Source organism: Anopheles moucheti, chromosome 2 (assembly GCF_943734755.1).
Source record: "Anopheles moucheti chromosome 2, idAnoMoucSN_F20_07, whole genome shotgun sequence".
Lineage (NCBI taxonomy): Eukaryota > Metazoa > Arthropoda > Insecta > Diptera > Culicidae > Anopheles > Anopheles moucheti.
The window spans coordinates 38,249,474-38,264,952 of NC_069140.1; the positions used below are offsets into that span (position 1 = coordinate 38,249,474).

The 15,479-nt window shown below is 44.6% G+C and overlaps 3 protein-coding genes across 4 annotated transcripts in view; 1 reads left to right on the forward strand and 2 right to left on the reverse strand.

The window, feature by feature from the left end:
* Positions 1 to 4,340: 4,340 nt before the first annotated feature.
* On the reverse strand, positions 4,341 to 6,805 carry LOC128301954 (another transcription unit protein). The gene is made up of 3 exons (XM_053038643.1): positions 6,703 to 6,805; positions 6,517 to 6,622; positions 4,341 to 6,448 (listed from the first exon to the last, which is right to left on the reverse strand). The coding sequence occupies exons 1-3, from the start codon at positions 6,731 to 6,733 to the stop codon at positions 4,600 to 4,602; spliced, it is 1,986 nt and encodes a 661-aa protein (XP_052894603.1). The 5' UTR covers positions 6,734 to 6,805; the 3' UTR covers positions 4,341 to 4,599.
* A 364-nt stretch (positions 6,806 to 7,169) lies between these two features.
* On the forward strand, positions 7,170 to 9,301 carry LOC128301964 (uncharacterized). Its single transcript, XM_053038654.1, has 3 exons — positions 7,170 to 7,594; positions 7,746 to 8,429; positions 8,497 to 9,301. The coding sequence occupies exons 1-3, from the start codon at positions 7,271 to 7,273 to the stop codon at positions 8,842 to 8,844; spliced, it is 1,356 nt and encodes a 451-aa protein (XP_052894614.1). The 5' UTR covers positions 7,170 to 7,270; the 3' UTR covers positions 8,845 to 9,301.
* A 5,016-nt stretch (positions 9,302 to 14,317) lies between these two features.
* Positions 14,318 to 15,479, reverse strand: part of LOC128301939 (neuropeptides capa receptor) — a 36,082-nt gene continuing 34,920 nt past the window's right edge. The window contains exon 9 of one of the 2 annotated variants that reach the window (XM_053038623.1): positions 14,318 to 15,153. In XM_053038623.1, coding sequence (XP_052894583.1) covers positions 14,452 to 15,153 — 702 coding nt within the window. In that variant the 3' untranslated portion in view covers positions 14,318 to 14,451. Of the gene's footprint in view, positions 15,157 to 15,479 lie in introns of both variants that reach the window. The other variant, XM_053038632.1, reaches the window with a different exon arrangement.

Genomic DNA, 15,479 nt, shown 5'->3' on the forward strand with positions numbered 1-15,479 from the left:
TTGATCAATGCTGGAGAAGGGGGAGGAGGTTTCCGTCGACTCCCCCATGAATTCAGGACGAAGCGAGCTCGGGTGACACGCAAACGGGCATGAATAAGCAGCTGGACGGTATTATTTACTTCGTCTGATGGAGCAGCGCTAGGCGCTCGATGCGCGGGGGTTGAACCATTGTGGGGTCGTGGCAAAGGACAAAAAAAAACCGCAGGACCCCTGAGTATTGAAAAGGGTCTTTTTCTAGGGTGTTTAGATTCTCAGTTTTGCCTGTTTGGGGGTTTTTCCTATTTTTTTTTCTTCTCTCCGCTGACCATTGGCGGCGGTCGTGTCGCGTGTTCTTGAAGATTACAAAAAAACGGATCTCCCTTACTTCCCCTTAGAAGCTTGTTCAAGTTTTCTGTACGAGAAGTAGCTAGAGTCCTGCAAGGCTTTTTAACGGAGAAGAAACGACCAGTTTGCCTCCTGGCGAAGGGCCACCGGGGCCACCTTTTACCGACCGGCAAACACCCAACGGCCTAATGAATTCCATTGGGTATGTACACCTTTCGCTGTGCGTCTTACTGCCACGTCCACCCTGCCATGCTACCGCGCGCGTGTAGAGACGTGATAGTCACCCTTTGCACCACTCTATTTACTGGCCAATCGGACACCACATCGACACACGCCGAGCGCGAATGTGAAACCTCGGTACCTCGGTTGTGCGTGCCGTTAAAACATTCTTAGACCTCCTGATGGGGTTTTTTTTTGCGGCGGGTGGAAAACCCGAAAACTTCTCTCGAGGACAATTGCTTTGCGCTACTGCTGGATATTGCTGGGTACGCTAGGCCGAATGGTGTTGCGGGACGTTGTGCGTTCGGTGGGTAATGGTGTACGCCGTCTTGTAGCTTGCTGACCAGCAAAGGAGTACACTATCGATTGGCCTTTTGAGCAGACCCCAGAGGGCTACTTTTAGCAGACCCGCTCGCTACCGGTCGTCTGAATGTGGAATTGGAGCAAGTTTGGTAGCGAATGTGGAGCGAGCGTGATGTTTCGCTCGTGACGCAGGATTTATGGTTAAAGATGAGTTAATACGGTTAACGATTAACGCTGGGAATTAGTTCAATCGAGGTGGCAGTGTATGCTCGGGTTCCCGCAAAAATCATAACGCAATGTTTTGTTTGCCAAAGCGGGTCATCGTAGTGATTGAACAAATCAAACATATTCTTCTAAAGAATATCTTTCGTCAGGTAGACATAAAGAATCACTTCTTCAGCGAGCTTCACAGTATCCTTGCTAAAGCATTTGAAGACGATAGCAATTAAATAAGATGATTTTATTATTAAATTTTAGAAATCAATTGATAACAGACTAGAAAACTAATGTGAGTAAGTTAGGGGTGTCTTATAATAAAAATATTTAACAAAATTATAATCCTTTGGAGAAAGAAGTAACTTTGGACTAATCAGGACATTAAAGCCCAAAAAAGGATAATTAAATCTCTCCTTGAACCTTTTATATCGATAATAGACATAAACCTTTTTTGAAAACAAACAGTAAAAGATAATCCATATTTTCATACCTCCATAAAACATTCAAAGCTGCCTGAAAGTATTCTATTACATTAATACAATATCAACATTGCTTCTTAGGCAGGGAGTAAGGAAGTTAAATAAATAATGAAATCATGTGAAAGTGGGCCTACGAAATTCAACTTCTTGTCCCTACTTTCACCCCAACCCCAACGGTTGGACTGGCGTGAACAATTCCTTCATGCTTTGGACTTCGAAGATGGTGTTGTTTGCTCTACTTTGTACATGAAAGAAGCTGCAGCGAATAAATATGAACTTTATAATCTTCAAACCTTTAGACCTTTAGCTTGACTAGAAACTTAACTGTCGGTTGACTATCTTTAATTTACTGAAAAGTCAGTCCTGCGTGTCAGGTGGGTTGTTTGGATTGAGATTTAATACTAGAACATGGATCGGACCCTACACAGTATTCTATTCTTTAAATAAATAATTCCCTTCCCTTAGAATCCCCAGTGCATTGCTTTCTTTTCGCCGCTCCTGCGCTCAATACTCACGATTCTACGATTGGCAGAAAGGAAACTGTTGAATCCAGTGTCCGGATGGTGGTGTTTCCTCGCACCACCACCTTTTCGCGCGTGATGCGCCGGTACGTTTCGTCCCGTCTCATCCTTTTACACACAAAAAAACACACACACAAAACCACAGGCCACTTTCACGTGTCAGAACAAACTCCAAAAGGGATAGCACTGAGTATAATGGTGTTTGGCACGGTTGCTCTGCTTAGGGTGGAAATATAGTATACATCCGCAGGATGGTGTCTCCCGGAGCTGGTTACAAAAATCGATTTTGTGGCAAAATATTGCCTACCGAAACCGAAACCAAAAGGGAACTAACGATTCCTGCTCTTGCGAGCTTAAGACACACACATTGGGCAACGGTATCAGTCTTTATATCGCGTAAGGTGCACTTTTCATTATTACAGTATCACATCCAACACTGCACACCAAGCATGGCAGCGCGAAAGTTGAGATTTGCCATAACTTTCTGCGTAGTTGAATGACATCAGCATCCAGCTTCACGCCACATTACACTCAATTAAGGCGCTAGACCGCCAAGATCACACGGCACTAGTCAGCACGGAAACCTTGACAATGATAACACCCACTAAACCTAGCTGTGGTCAGTTCTAATAGAATTTGGCTCAATTTATCAACAAAAGCAACAGGAACACGAGCGAGATAAATTGACCGCCCATTTCGCACAATTCCTAATACCGGATGCTGCAGTTCGATAAGTCTCCGGCCACACGACAGACACACAAACGATTAGCCGCCGTGTATCAAACGCCAGCGTCACCAAAGAGTTTAAGATCCCATCAAGAACTTATGACGCGTTAGAAGAAGAGTGCAGAACCGGAAGATACATAAATGTTCCGATGGTGTGTGGTACAATTGCGATGGTTTGCAGAACGAGCAGAAGATTTCACTACGCCAGACTTCCTGCACAGCGAGCACATTGACACTTGCCCGATGCAAGGACATGCGCAGATTTCCAGCACCGGCAGCCGACTGACGCTGACGGTCAGTAAATTTCATCGGTTGGTGCTGTGTGTTTGATGCACAGTAGGAGTGCAGTTTTTGCATGCCACTTTTACACACAAAAACGGACATCAACGGACCATCAGACCACGGGAGAGCACATCGTCAAAAGGCTTTCAAGTGTAGGGTTTTTGCGGTTAAACTTTTTAAAATTTATTTTCTTACACATTAGCTAAATAAAAGATAAAATAATGCAATGATGCAACAATTGAATTTCAGGTAGATTTGACCAAGCATTTCAGAATAGAGGCGATTTTTCAGTGCTCCATTGCAATTTTCCATTTCAAATTTCAATTGAATTTCTTCATCAAGTTTCAATCAAGTTTCTTAAGCTGAAATCTTGAGTCAAAATGGATTGATTTGTCACATTAATTCATTACTTATTGTTATGCTATTAAATTGCAAGCTACAACACAAATATTTATCATAGGGAGTGGCATTTGAAATACAATTTGCGAGCAGTATTAATCACATCGAACTCAATATTAGTTCTTATTTACAAAAATGAGTGCCGTAAGAAATTGGAAAGTCACAGATTCAACATGTCTATAAATTCAAACATAAATTCACTTCGTAATGCGTACGCACGTTTGGATCCTTCGAACTGAACTGAATCGAACCATTAACGAATAGCTAATCAATCATCATCATCAAGTAAGTTCAAAAGCCTTCCATCATATCGAAATGCTCATCGCCGTGATGGTTGTCTGTTGATATACTTGACCCACTTCCGGTAGTCCATTAACCTGTCCCAATTCCGGTTCGACATTGACATCGAGGTAGGTTAGTTAGTGTACATGGTTACGAAAGTTTATGTCCCTTAAATTACTTCACCATTGGCAGCAGCAAATGGTAGCCCCTGGCGTAGTGTGCGTTACTCCTACGCTAAAAGATAGTTTTGTGTAAGGAAATTATACTCACATTCTTGTCCTGCGAAACAGCACCCGGTCCAAGGCCGCATTCTCGAACAGCGCTGGCAGTGAAGGAATCGATGAGAACAACATTTCTTCTCGGTTTTAACAATCTTCTAAACTATACGATCGATCGATCAACTGTACACAACACTTTACATTCTACAACTGCATTCAAATTTAACAAACTAAAGTCACCAGCACATGTTTCCGAGGAGAATGGTATCACACAGTATCTTCCTTCTCCATGTGAGGACAAATAACAACTGTAGTTCTATGGCGTTGGTCGGCTGCCCGTGGCATCCGCGCGCGTGAAGATTGTTTATCGTGCATCAACAGATTACTATGGCGATAAAGCATCGTTAGTACAGTATCCGGAAACTAATGACAACGGCGCGTGTCGAATGCCCGTTGTCTGCTGTACACTTACTACTGCTGGGCAGTTCCTTCGGAATGTATCGTACAGTACAAAATGTGCATTTTGTTTAATCTTCGTCTGTTTTATTCCATTCATAATAGTTGCATTTCTTCGATGCGTGAAACTAAACAGCATGTAGTTCTCAGCGTCATCTTCATCCGCCGTGGCCACTACTCGTCACTATCTCCTTCAGAATTATTACCCCCTTTGCCACTCTTCTCACTGCCAGATCCTTCACCACCCGACCCAGAACCGGATGCAGAATTGGATCGTGACCGCGTTCCGCGCGAACCCTCCGATCCTGACCCGGCCTCACTGTCATCGGAATCGGCCAACGATTTAAGCGCTCTCTTTTTATCGATGTTTTTCTTACGTCGCCCCGTCTCCACATCCGATCCCTCTTCGTCCGATGAATAAATGGCTGCATTTCCTTTCGCGCCTGCTCCCTTTCCTTTGTCTCCCTTGAATTTGTTTTTAATGGCCGCGATCGAAATGCCGCCCTCGTCGTCCGATCCCTCATCATGGTGGTACGCATTGCCAGCATTGGCGCCCGAGTCCCGACCTCGCTTCGGCTTCGAGGACGTCTGCTTTGCACGCATAGCCATGCGCAGCTTCTCTTCCTCCTTCTTCAGGTTCTGCTTCCGATCCGCATCTGGATCGAACCCGACCTGCGTAAGGATCTTAATGCCGGATGTTTTTTGCGAACGATCGGCCAACGAGATGAGCATCTTCTGATGGGTGAACGATTCGGTTGAGTGTGGCCGGAAGGTAAGCTTTGTGCGGAACACGGACTGACCCTGCAAACCCGTACCCTGCCGAATGAACAGATGATTGTGGTCACCCTGGAGGGGCTGCTTGTACACGTCGAAAATTTCCGACCCCAGGTGCAAACTCATGCTACCGTCGGACCACTTGACGAATCGAGCATTTGTTTCGCGCTGTGCGTTACCCTGCCGGTCGATGTTGTTTCTCCAGCGGATTGTGTTTTCCACCTTCAGCTTCAAACGCTGCCGACCTTCCTCGTCGAGCGTTTCCTCTTCGTCTATTTCATCCTCGTACGTATCCACATCGAACGGGCGCGTCTCCACCGACAAGAAATTGGGAAGCTTCACAAAATGTATGTCCCGTCCGAGATCTGTCACAATTCGGGGAATCTCCACATCAATTCGCGTCTCCGGAATTGGTTCCGGTTCCGGCTCAGGCTCTTTGGGTTCCTCCCAGCGTGCTAGCCGATCACGGTTACCTTCTTCATCCGACGATCGACGATCGCTATCACGGCTTCGACTACGACTACGGCTTCGGCTTCTGGATCTTTCGCGTGATCGTTCCCTAGCCTGATCCTGTTTGCGCTGTTCATCTTCCAGATCGTCCAATTCATCACGCTCCCGGCCAGACTCATCACCAGCTGCTTCATCCGAGCTTATGTCATCGGCATCGCCGAACAGTGCATCGGCCGTGACATCCTTACCCTTCGCTGCACCGGCTTCTTCCTCTGAGTCCGTGTCGATAAGCTTGTTTTTCTTCTGCGCCTCCTTTTTGGCACCATCGTCCGAGTCGGAATCGCTCAGTACAGCACGCTTTCGTTTTTCATTCACGGGAGATTGTACAGAGCCGGAGCGACTACGTGCCGAGCCGGAACGAACAGACTGGGAACGGGAACGAGACTTGTGTTCTGAACCAGGTGATCTAGATGCTGCCGAACCACTGCGAGATCTATTCATGGGTGTTCCACTACCAGAACGATTTTGTGGTGTGCCGCTACGGGACCTTCCGCTTCCGGATCCCTGCGAGCGGGATCGTGAACGGGAACGTGAATGTCTTTGAGAACCAGACCTTTGGGAACCGGCCGGTGATCCGGAACGGCTGCGTTTCTGTGCACTGCCTGGAGTGGGGGATCTGCTACCAGAACGTGACCTTGCCCCTGAACCCGATCGCGAACGTTGTGAACCGGCTGAATTAGATCTACTTCTGTTCTGCACCGGTGTGCCGGACCGAGACCGTTGATTGTGCGAGTTGGATCTGCAACCGGGGTGTAATTATTACTTAAATGCTGTCTGTCGGGAAAGATGATAGAATGTGTAACATACCGAGAATCATGATGTTCCAAAGAAAACCCGGGTGTTGGTGCTACTTGCGGGGTACCACTTCGGCTTCGACTCCTGCTGTTACTTCGGCTAGAGCCCGATTCTGAACCTAGTCACAGGCAAAAAAGAATCGGTAATAAATCGTAGAACCTAGATAAAATTACTGCTGTTGCTAACACTATTGCTTACCCGATCCATCAGATTCTGTTTCGCGACCCATTTGGAATTGTATTACACACAAAATAAAGCGGAAAAGTGTTTGTTTTGTCAATACGCACAACTTTTGCACAAGCCAAAACGAACGCTGCGTGAATGTTTGACATCGGTGTGGTAGCTGTCAAATGGGGGAGCTGTCAAACCGAAAAAAAAAGTACGCAGCCACTTTCTGGGCTTATCTGAAAATATTTCAACTTCAAACCCATATCGAACTAATTCTCAAATGATACTTTAATTAGAATTATATTACATTGACACACAATCAAAGAATTGTTTAAATGAAATGCATGAAACATGAAATTATTCAATATCAAATGTGATCTCCCACAGTGAACTCACGTGTAGTCAACATTGCCAACTGTCAAAAACAAAACAAAAATTAGACATTTTTCGCGTTTGTTTTTCTCCGCTCGCTGTTGAACACGCTATTTTCTTACGAGAATTTTACCCACTTTCCTTGTGTGTTACTGCATTAAAGCCAATAGTTCCTGAGCGGTGCAATTACCACTTGCCATCGATGCAGCAGTGAGTGCGGCAAGCGATGTGGAAATATGTTTCCCGTCGTATACGCGATGTGTACGACAAGACTGCCCATGTACTAGAGGTACCTCGCACCTGGAACTGTGGTGCGAGCGAACGGTTCGCTGGGGAATCGGCACCGGATGATGGAGTTTGCGGCCGTGAGCAGCATGAAGCGAGCGGTAGACGCTACTGCTTGTTACATGTTGCCCGCCCGAATCAGCTTGGTGAACGGAAGAATCAGCAGTATGGTACCGGTTCGAACCAGTCGGATCAAGAGGGCACCAGGCGGAAGGAATACCACCAAACACCGATTGAACACTCGTGGCTGGGTGCAATAACATGGGTAAGTGCTCTATCCTGCTGACTCAGAATGTTAGGGCAAGCCTACTGGGAACGCAAAAAGCGCCCGCACAGAATATAAACAACATCATCCACCTGATAAGATCGTTATCTAACTTACACTTCAAATGATTTTTTTGTGGCTACAATTGCAGACCAGTGCCATTATCTGTGGATGGTATACCACCCAGCTGCTCTGCCTTCATCGTCGCACACGACGATACGATCGTCCAACCTTTGGTAAGGGCATAACTTCCCAGTTACTGTTTGCGGCCTCGGAACATCGTAGACTTTCGGCCCGCCATTGTGAGCTGATAGCGCAGCACTTTGGCTTAAGATCTGCTGCTAGACTTGCTGCTCCGTTTCCGAAACCTTCCATCACCGATCAAAATTGGGCAGTTGCGAAGGAGCAGCAAAGAAGCGCCCTAGTGCAAACGTTCGCCCCCTTCATCCCCTATGATGGGCACGATTTTGTGGATTACACCGACAGAAATCGTTCCGAGCTTCAGCGTTTCGTTTTTCAAATTAACAACGAAACGAAACCGACTGTCAATGCTCCGAAAGAGGAATTCGTTTCACTGACTAACAACGTCCCCATCGCGAAAGTACAATCGCAGGACGTAGAACGAACGGAAACCATCGATGATGCGTTTAAGAACTTACTCTCCGTCCTGGGTGAGATCGAGTATCAGCTGGGGTGTCGCAATCTGGAGCTGGGAGACTTTGACTCTGCCGTGTCCCATCTGAAGCTGGGCACCAGCCATCGTCATGCCGGTGCTGCTTTTAACCTTGGCATTTGCTATGAGCAAGGTTACGGTATGCCGAAAGATATGCATATGGTGGGTATTGTTTAACTTGCAGCGTGCTTCTGAACAATTAAAATGTTATTTTTCTTAACGCTTTCAGGCCTTGGAATGCTATCAGCAGGCGGCCGAGCAGGGTCACCCGCAAGCTATATACAATGTTGGAGTTTTTCATGCCCGCGGGTACGCCGGATTGCATCCAAGTCGTTCGATGGCGAAAAAGTATTTCCTTGCAGCCGCTGAGCTTGGGCTGGAAGAAGCCATCGCTACCCTTGGGCCGAAGTACCGACATAGCCGAAAGGAATCACTGGTGGATAATGAAGCACATAACGGAGGTCACATGCAGCAGTCGTTCCACTTTACACTGGAGAACGTTGATCAGTTCCATGGTACTAAAATCCACAACGCGCAACCAACTGTACAGCTGCATCTTGTAGAACATAGATTATAGAACCGTTGTCCCCACTGGACACATAAAATGTTTGCTAGTTTCGTAGCAGCTGTGCTCAACTTCATATTTTTTCATTTAGTTTAGTTGTTTTTGATAATGTTCAATCTTTTCATTCACTAATTCGTTTTGCTACCATCGTGGAGTGTTGCGACATTTGAATGCCGACAAGCAGTGCAGTATCAAGGTCGTTTTGTTTGCGTTCAAAATTTGTCCCAAACCCGCACGGGTCGATTCGAAAAAAATTAGTGCACGGTACTTTGTTTGGTGGTGTTTTTGGGGATTTTCTACTCTGGGTTTAAAAGTTGGATCAGAGATCACTTAAGAAAAGCAAAACATGATACCTTAAAGCGATTATTGAACAATCGCACGTTTGCCATTGACATGATTGTTTGTGTGATTTTTGTAAAATTGCAGCAGAACGTTGAATCAATAAAAGTTGTTCCTAACGTCGACAAACTGTAAACGCGTTAGTTTTATAAGTTAGTAAATCTGGTATCATGTGGAAATTACCGTTTAAGAGTCTCTATTGAAATGCTACCACCACCCTACTTCATTTTAGAATGAACCGTTTGGGCTGTTACGAACCGGTTTACTAATCCCTTATCTTTACGAAGGAACTGAATCGACTTTCGACCGGCGTCTGTATGTAGAATATGTACAATGATTATGATTTGCCCTTTTTCTCATCTGCAAAACATATTTCCTTTGAATATGAATGAAAAACCCTCATCCGTTTTGGTCCTTGTCTTACATGTACATGTGTCCTATCGTCCAATCCCTAGCGATTAACGTATTCACTTCGCAGGAAACATTCATTGTAAATATAGCAGGTACAAAATCGTCTTCCGGAACCTTAACTAACGCTAACTAATGTTAGAATTTAGTTATATTTTCGTAACATTGTCAACTCCAGTGGAGGATCAATCCCCCTGGAGGCCCAGGGCGGTATTTTGAAAGGGGGGCCTATAATTTTGCTACGGCATTATCGGTGTTAGGGAGGTGTACTTCAAACATGATTTAACAACACCAGCAAAGTCTCGGAAAGAAAGCTCCCTTGCGTACACCTCAGAGTTCTGTTGCGTAGCCCTGTAAAAGGACCTAGTAAGCTAGTCTAACAGGTGGGCTGATAATTGTTTGGCCTAACACATATATCGCGCTAGAAGATTTTTATCCCTATCAAATTTCGTTTGTACCAACCTTAAAAGGAATTCTGTCCAAATTTAACAGCACTCGGGCCATAACCTAATGAGCTAGAGCATTTTGTTTGACGGCGCTTTTGTGCTGTGAGTAATCGTGGAAAAGAAGGAATTTCGCGTGATGATAAAATATTGGTTTTGAAGGGGAAAAATACAGTTAAAGCCAAAAATTGGCTTGATGAAGAGTCTTTGGACACTGCTCTACCAAAATCAACCATCAGATATTGGTACGCTAAATTTAAAAGTGGTGAAATGAGCACTGAAGATGGTGAACACAGTGGACACTCAAAAGAGATGGTTACTGAGGAAAGCATACAAAAATTAACATAATTATTAAAAGTAACCGTAATGTGAAGTTGATCGAAATAGCTGACACCTTAAAGATGTCTAAGGAACGTGTTGGACATATCGTTCACGAGTATTTGGATATGAGAAAGATCTGTGCAAAATGGCTGCGGCGTGAGCTCATAATTTACCAAAAACCACAACGATTTGATGATTCGAAGCAGTTTTTGAAGCTGTTTAAGCGAAATAAATCAGAGGTTTTGCGACGGTATTTAACAATGGACGAGTCTTTGCTTCTCCACTTCACTCCAAAGTCCAATAGACAGTCATCTGAGTGGACTGGACGCGATGAACCTGTTCCAAAGCGGGGGAAAACGCAACAATCAGTTGGCAAGGTTATGGCGTCAATTTTTTGGGGTTCGCAAGGAATAATCTTCGCCTACTATCTTGAGAAAGGAAAGACCATTAATTGCGACTACTATATCAAGTTATTGGAGCGATTGAAGGACGAAATCGCCAATAAACAGCCACATTTGAAGAAGAAAAGTTTTGTTTCATCCAAACAACGCACCTTGCCACAAATCAGTGAAAACAAGGACAAAAATCCATGAATTAGACTACGAATTGCTTCCCCACCCACCGTATTATTCAGATCTGGCCCCCCGTGACTATTTCCTTTTCTCAGATCTTAAAAGGATGTACTCTGAGAAGAAATTTTCCTCGTATGAAGAGGTGATCGCCGAAACAAAGGCCTTTTTTGAGGCAAATGACAAATGCTACTACAAAAATAGTAACCAAAAATTGAAAATCGGCTATAATTGGTGTATCACCCTTCAAGGGATGTATGTTGAATAAAAAAAAATAATTTAGCCAAAAAGAAGTGTTTTACTGTCATAGGCCAAACAATTATCAGCCCACCTGTTATATATAAACGTTTGGAACCATAACGCCACTACTTGGATCACAATTTCTACGATTTACGTACATTTACGATTGCTGATTAGTCCAACGCCTTCTACGAGTTTTCGCCCAAGGTACAGTTCCAATCGGTTTACTTCTTCGTTAACAATTTTCTTTGAATTTTCGAATTTTTTTAGAAACCTGTTTTGCTCACGTTGATGTTTTAGGCGATGAACAACACAATTGTTTTTAGATTTACGAAACCAGGAAAGCATGTTTTTCAAGAGGTGACACCTGTAGTGTGGAATAAATTTGCCCATCACTATTGCATTGCATACTATCAAACCCGTGATGGATGAAACGGAAAGCATCCTGCATTTTGCACAATTTTTCCATCGGCTGGTACGAAATTCCATACAAAACCAGCTGTTTTCAGATTGCCGATACCCATTTGGCCATCTTCAGTTTAAAAAATAATAGTTTTCCATACAAAAGTTCTACTTGTTTTAAATTTTCTACAAACTTTGTTCAAAACTATATTAAATCCCTTGTCTATTGTTATCTTATCTCACTTATAATTAGTATAGTATAAGTAGTTTATTCATAAGTTGGATGCTCATTTTTACGTCTTGATTTTTCCCGAACTTTACAACAAAAAGCCCCCAAAATTTAATTAAATTTAGCTTTTCTAAGAGTATTTTTGCGTATAAAATTTCATACGCTGGGATGAAATGCCTTAAAGTTGTTGCAACTTGCAAGATAAATAAATGATGATGTGCTGGGATCTTCGGCACCAATAAAAATCGACAACGAGTAAACATTTATTAATATGAGTAACAAACAATAGAAACGTAAACTTTTGGAAGTTGTGTCGGAATGCTGCACAGCTAATTAATCTTGCTTATCAACAATCAAAATATTTGTTGTAATTAACCACATTACACCCATTTTCTTATCAAACATCTATTACCATCCAATCTGCCACTGGAGTTTTGCTGTTCCACTGCCGACAAATGAGCCAAACCATTCGTCCGCACGTCAAAATAACCTAACTTGGCATCACAGCCGGCAACGGTACGTCAATACGGGAAAAGTTATGACACCAATTACGCACTAACTGACCGGAAATCAATAAAGCACCACACCACAGTATCCTGGTTTTATCTTCCTTCGGGTTTGTTCATTTGCCAGGCAGCTTGACGTAGTTTGCAGCAGGATGGACATTGGCTCAGGCAACCAACGAACAAAAGAATACGCGATTAAACTTTACCCAAACTTTTTTCCCTTCCCAACTGCCAAACAACAGAAGAGGGCAAACTTCCTGTTACTTACCGCAGCTTGCCGTGCGTGTGCAAGCACGTGCCAAAATTAGCCCAACCGTTCGGACCAGATAAGCGTACCAAAGCCAACGTACAATAATCTTAAACGTTTATTTATCCTCTGTATACAACAAACACCACATCCTTGCAAGATCTGTGTACCCGTGAGTGTATGTGTTTGCAGTTCCGGTCATTTTTAGCATGCTCAGTTCGATGGAACCGTAGGGCGTTAGCACGATTCCGCCAGAAGCGTCCTATCTGTCCATTGAGGGTGAATTTTTCTTTCTCTCTTTTAAATAGTTCCCGGATTCGTTTCTATCCCGTGGAGACTTTCCAGCGCACCACATCCGGACCTTACATGCATAAAACGTGTAAATGTAATACTCTTCAAACAGTTTTGCTAATCACCATTGGTCGCTCGGTGTTGTTTTCAGAACGGGGAGGTTAGGAAAAATGAGCAATAACACATCGTAGCAGGCACGCTGTGCGTCAGAACCGAACGGAAGTGAGCAAAATGACCGTCAAATCTCCTTTCTTTTTTAAAATGAATTACAATTTATGGTAACGTAAGTTTTACATGGCATCTCTTTAAGTACTTCCATGGGGCAGAGTACATTCCCGAGTGGGAATTGCGTAGAACTCTATTATAGAGCTTTAAAGTTGCAGTTGACTTGTGTCCGACAAGCAAGAAACAAGCAAGGGGCTTTCGAGAAATGACCAAACAGAGCAAAAACTAATTGCGGCGTTAACAGGACATTCGTGCGGCGGTAAGCCTTGTGTGTTTGGAGGATTTACTGTTTGTACCATTAGTTGCTGTCTGTGCGCCTCTTGCGGCCTCTTGCAAAACATTTCACCTACAATATATTATCCTACGGTAACACGTCCACCTTTATATACACGTTTTGTTTTTGGCTAGTTTTTTTTTGTTTCTTATCGGGGGGATTTAACTTTACCACTTAACTTGTACGCTAAAGTACGCTTCTTCGTTTAACGTGTGTTCCATGCCTTCTTGAGTGGAATTTTTGGTGGAAGATTAGGTCACAACAACTCAAAAGCAGTTCGGAGACACGGGTTAGTTAGTAAGCTCATCATCACATTGTTGTACATCAGTTGTTCCATTCGCTTTCGCCACGATTTGGCTCCCATGCTACATCCTATAATCGTTGGTAATCGGTAGATCATAAAGGCTGGTTTACACGCTCATGCCATATGCACAATTCGGTTAACACCAGCCATTTGCGCCAAATGAACTGAACAACTTGATCGTGTCTACACGTTCATGCTGTTTGCACAAACTAGTGTCGAATGCCTGTTTGCACAAGCTATGCTCCACAAGCAAGGGAAAGATTTATAAAGTTCGATTATCTCTATAATAAACTCTTTTTCGTTCTGCATGATGGAAAACTACGAGCGCAAAACACCACATAAATCAAAGACAATGAATGAATGACAGAAAGAATGAACGATGAAGATCTCAAGTTTGGCTTGAACTGCGTTTACACGCTCAAACTTTACTCAAGCCAAGCTTCAACTCAAGCCAAATATCTGTCCGTGACAGATAAAGCGCAAGCCAAATTTTTTGACTTGTGCAAGCCAAATAATTTGCGCAAACTGCGTTTACACGCAACGATATAACTGTGCAAACTGGTTTGTACAAGTCAATTTGCGCCAATGGCATGAGCGTGTAAACCAGCCTTAACAATTTTAACCCTAAAACCGCTAGCAGCTTCACACACTTTCTTTGGAATTTGTCACTGTCCGTCCGCGACTGGCGACACGTGCCGGTTGTGTGAAAACGGGCGGCAAAAAGTACCACCCGGGGTAGCACCCAACCAGTCTGAGTATATCTCTCTTTATCGCGTCTTGTAATGGTCGCTGGGTCGCCGTCCGCTCTGTCTGCAGTACTGTTAAATGCACGTCTCACGCTTCGACTCGGTCAGCAGTACAACCTCATCCATTTCGCCGCACCGTTGCTGGAGCAGGTTAGGGTGATAGTGGAACGTCGGTGCGGGTACGGTGGGAACGTCCGGACTGTCGCTTTTGCCGTGCTGCAATGGTTCATTCGTTGGCCGTTCATCTGCTGCCACCATCTGCTGGTCCACCATTGATTGGCGATGGTTCGGATGGTCGTCCTCTTCCAGCACAACCGTAACAGCCGGTAAGGCGAATAGTGGTGTGATTGCAGGTGAGGACGCGGTCGAACCTATCGGTTGCACCACCGGTTCCGAGGACACATCCGGGTCATAGTTTCTATTGTTGCACACACTATTGTTGTTGTCGGCATGACTACTGCTATTACTATTGTTGAGGTTTCCAACGCCGTTCGGATGTGCGTTGGTGCCCGGTTCGATGCTCGTACAGCTTCCACTCGGGCTGCCGGCCACCGGTAGAACGATCCGGTCCGGACCGGGTCTGTCGATGCTGATCAGCGGTACCTTGAAGCTATTCTCCGTCACGGTCGAGTTGCTCGAGACGACGGTCGTGACGAGCGTGGTGGCGGAGGTGGTGTAGCACCGTGGCCGTCCGTTGAGATTGTTCTCCAGCATCACCACGACATCGGTGGTTAGGTTGGGTGACAGCGAGTTCCGGTTGCTGGGCATGTTGCCAATCTGCTAGACAAGAGAGCAAAACGCACATGTACAATCATGAAAACACTATTAATTATCACATCATCGCCATTTTCTTTACAGGCCGCAAGGCCATATACAGGGTGGTGCAATTTGTTACAAAGTTTGCTACTACCAAACACACCAGGTAACGTAAAGAAAGTGCCCATTGGACCCTTTTGGAATCGGATATCCTGCAGTGGAAAGGATGGCAAAGTAGTACATCAGGCAGGCAACGGATGGAATCGTGCAAGGCAACACACGTACAGCAACGAATGGTACACAATCAATTCTTGGTTGCGCGCTGGTCATCAGGGCGTCCATTAGCA

Coding starts and splice junctions, on each gene's coding strand:
- LOC128301964 (XM_053038654.1), top strand. CDS start 7,271: ATGTGGAAATATGTTTCCCGTCGTATACGCGATGTGTACGACAAGACT. Junction 7,595..7,745: donor GGCTGGGTGCAATAACATGG/GTAAGTGCTCTA, acceptor CTACAATTGCAG/ACCAGTGCCATTATCTGTGG. Junction 8,430..8,496: donor TGCCGAAAGATATGCATATG/GTGGGTATTGTT, acceptor TAACGCTTTCAG/GCCTTGGAATGCTATCAGCA.
- LOC128301954 (XM_053038643.1), bottom strand. CDS start 6,733: ATGGGTCGCGAAACAGAATCTGATGGATCGG. Junction 6,623..6,702: donor AACAGAATCTGATGGATCGG/GTAAGCAATAGT, acceptor GCCTGTGACTAG/GTTCAGAATCGGGCTCTAGC. Junction 6,449..6,516: donor TTGGAACATCATGATTCTCG/GTATGTTACACA, acceptor CCCCGGTTGCAG/ATCCAACTCGCACAATCAAC.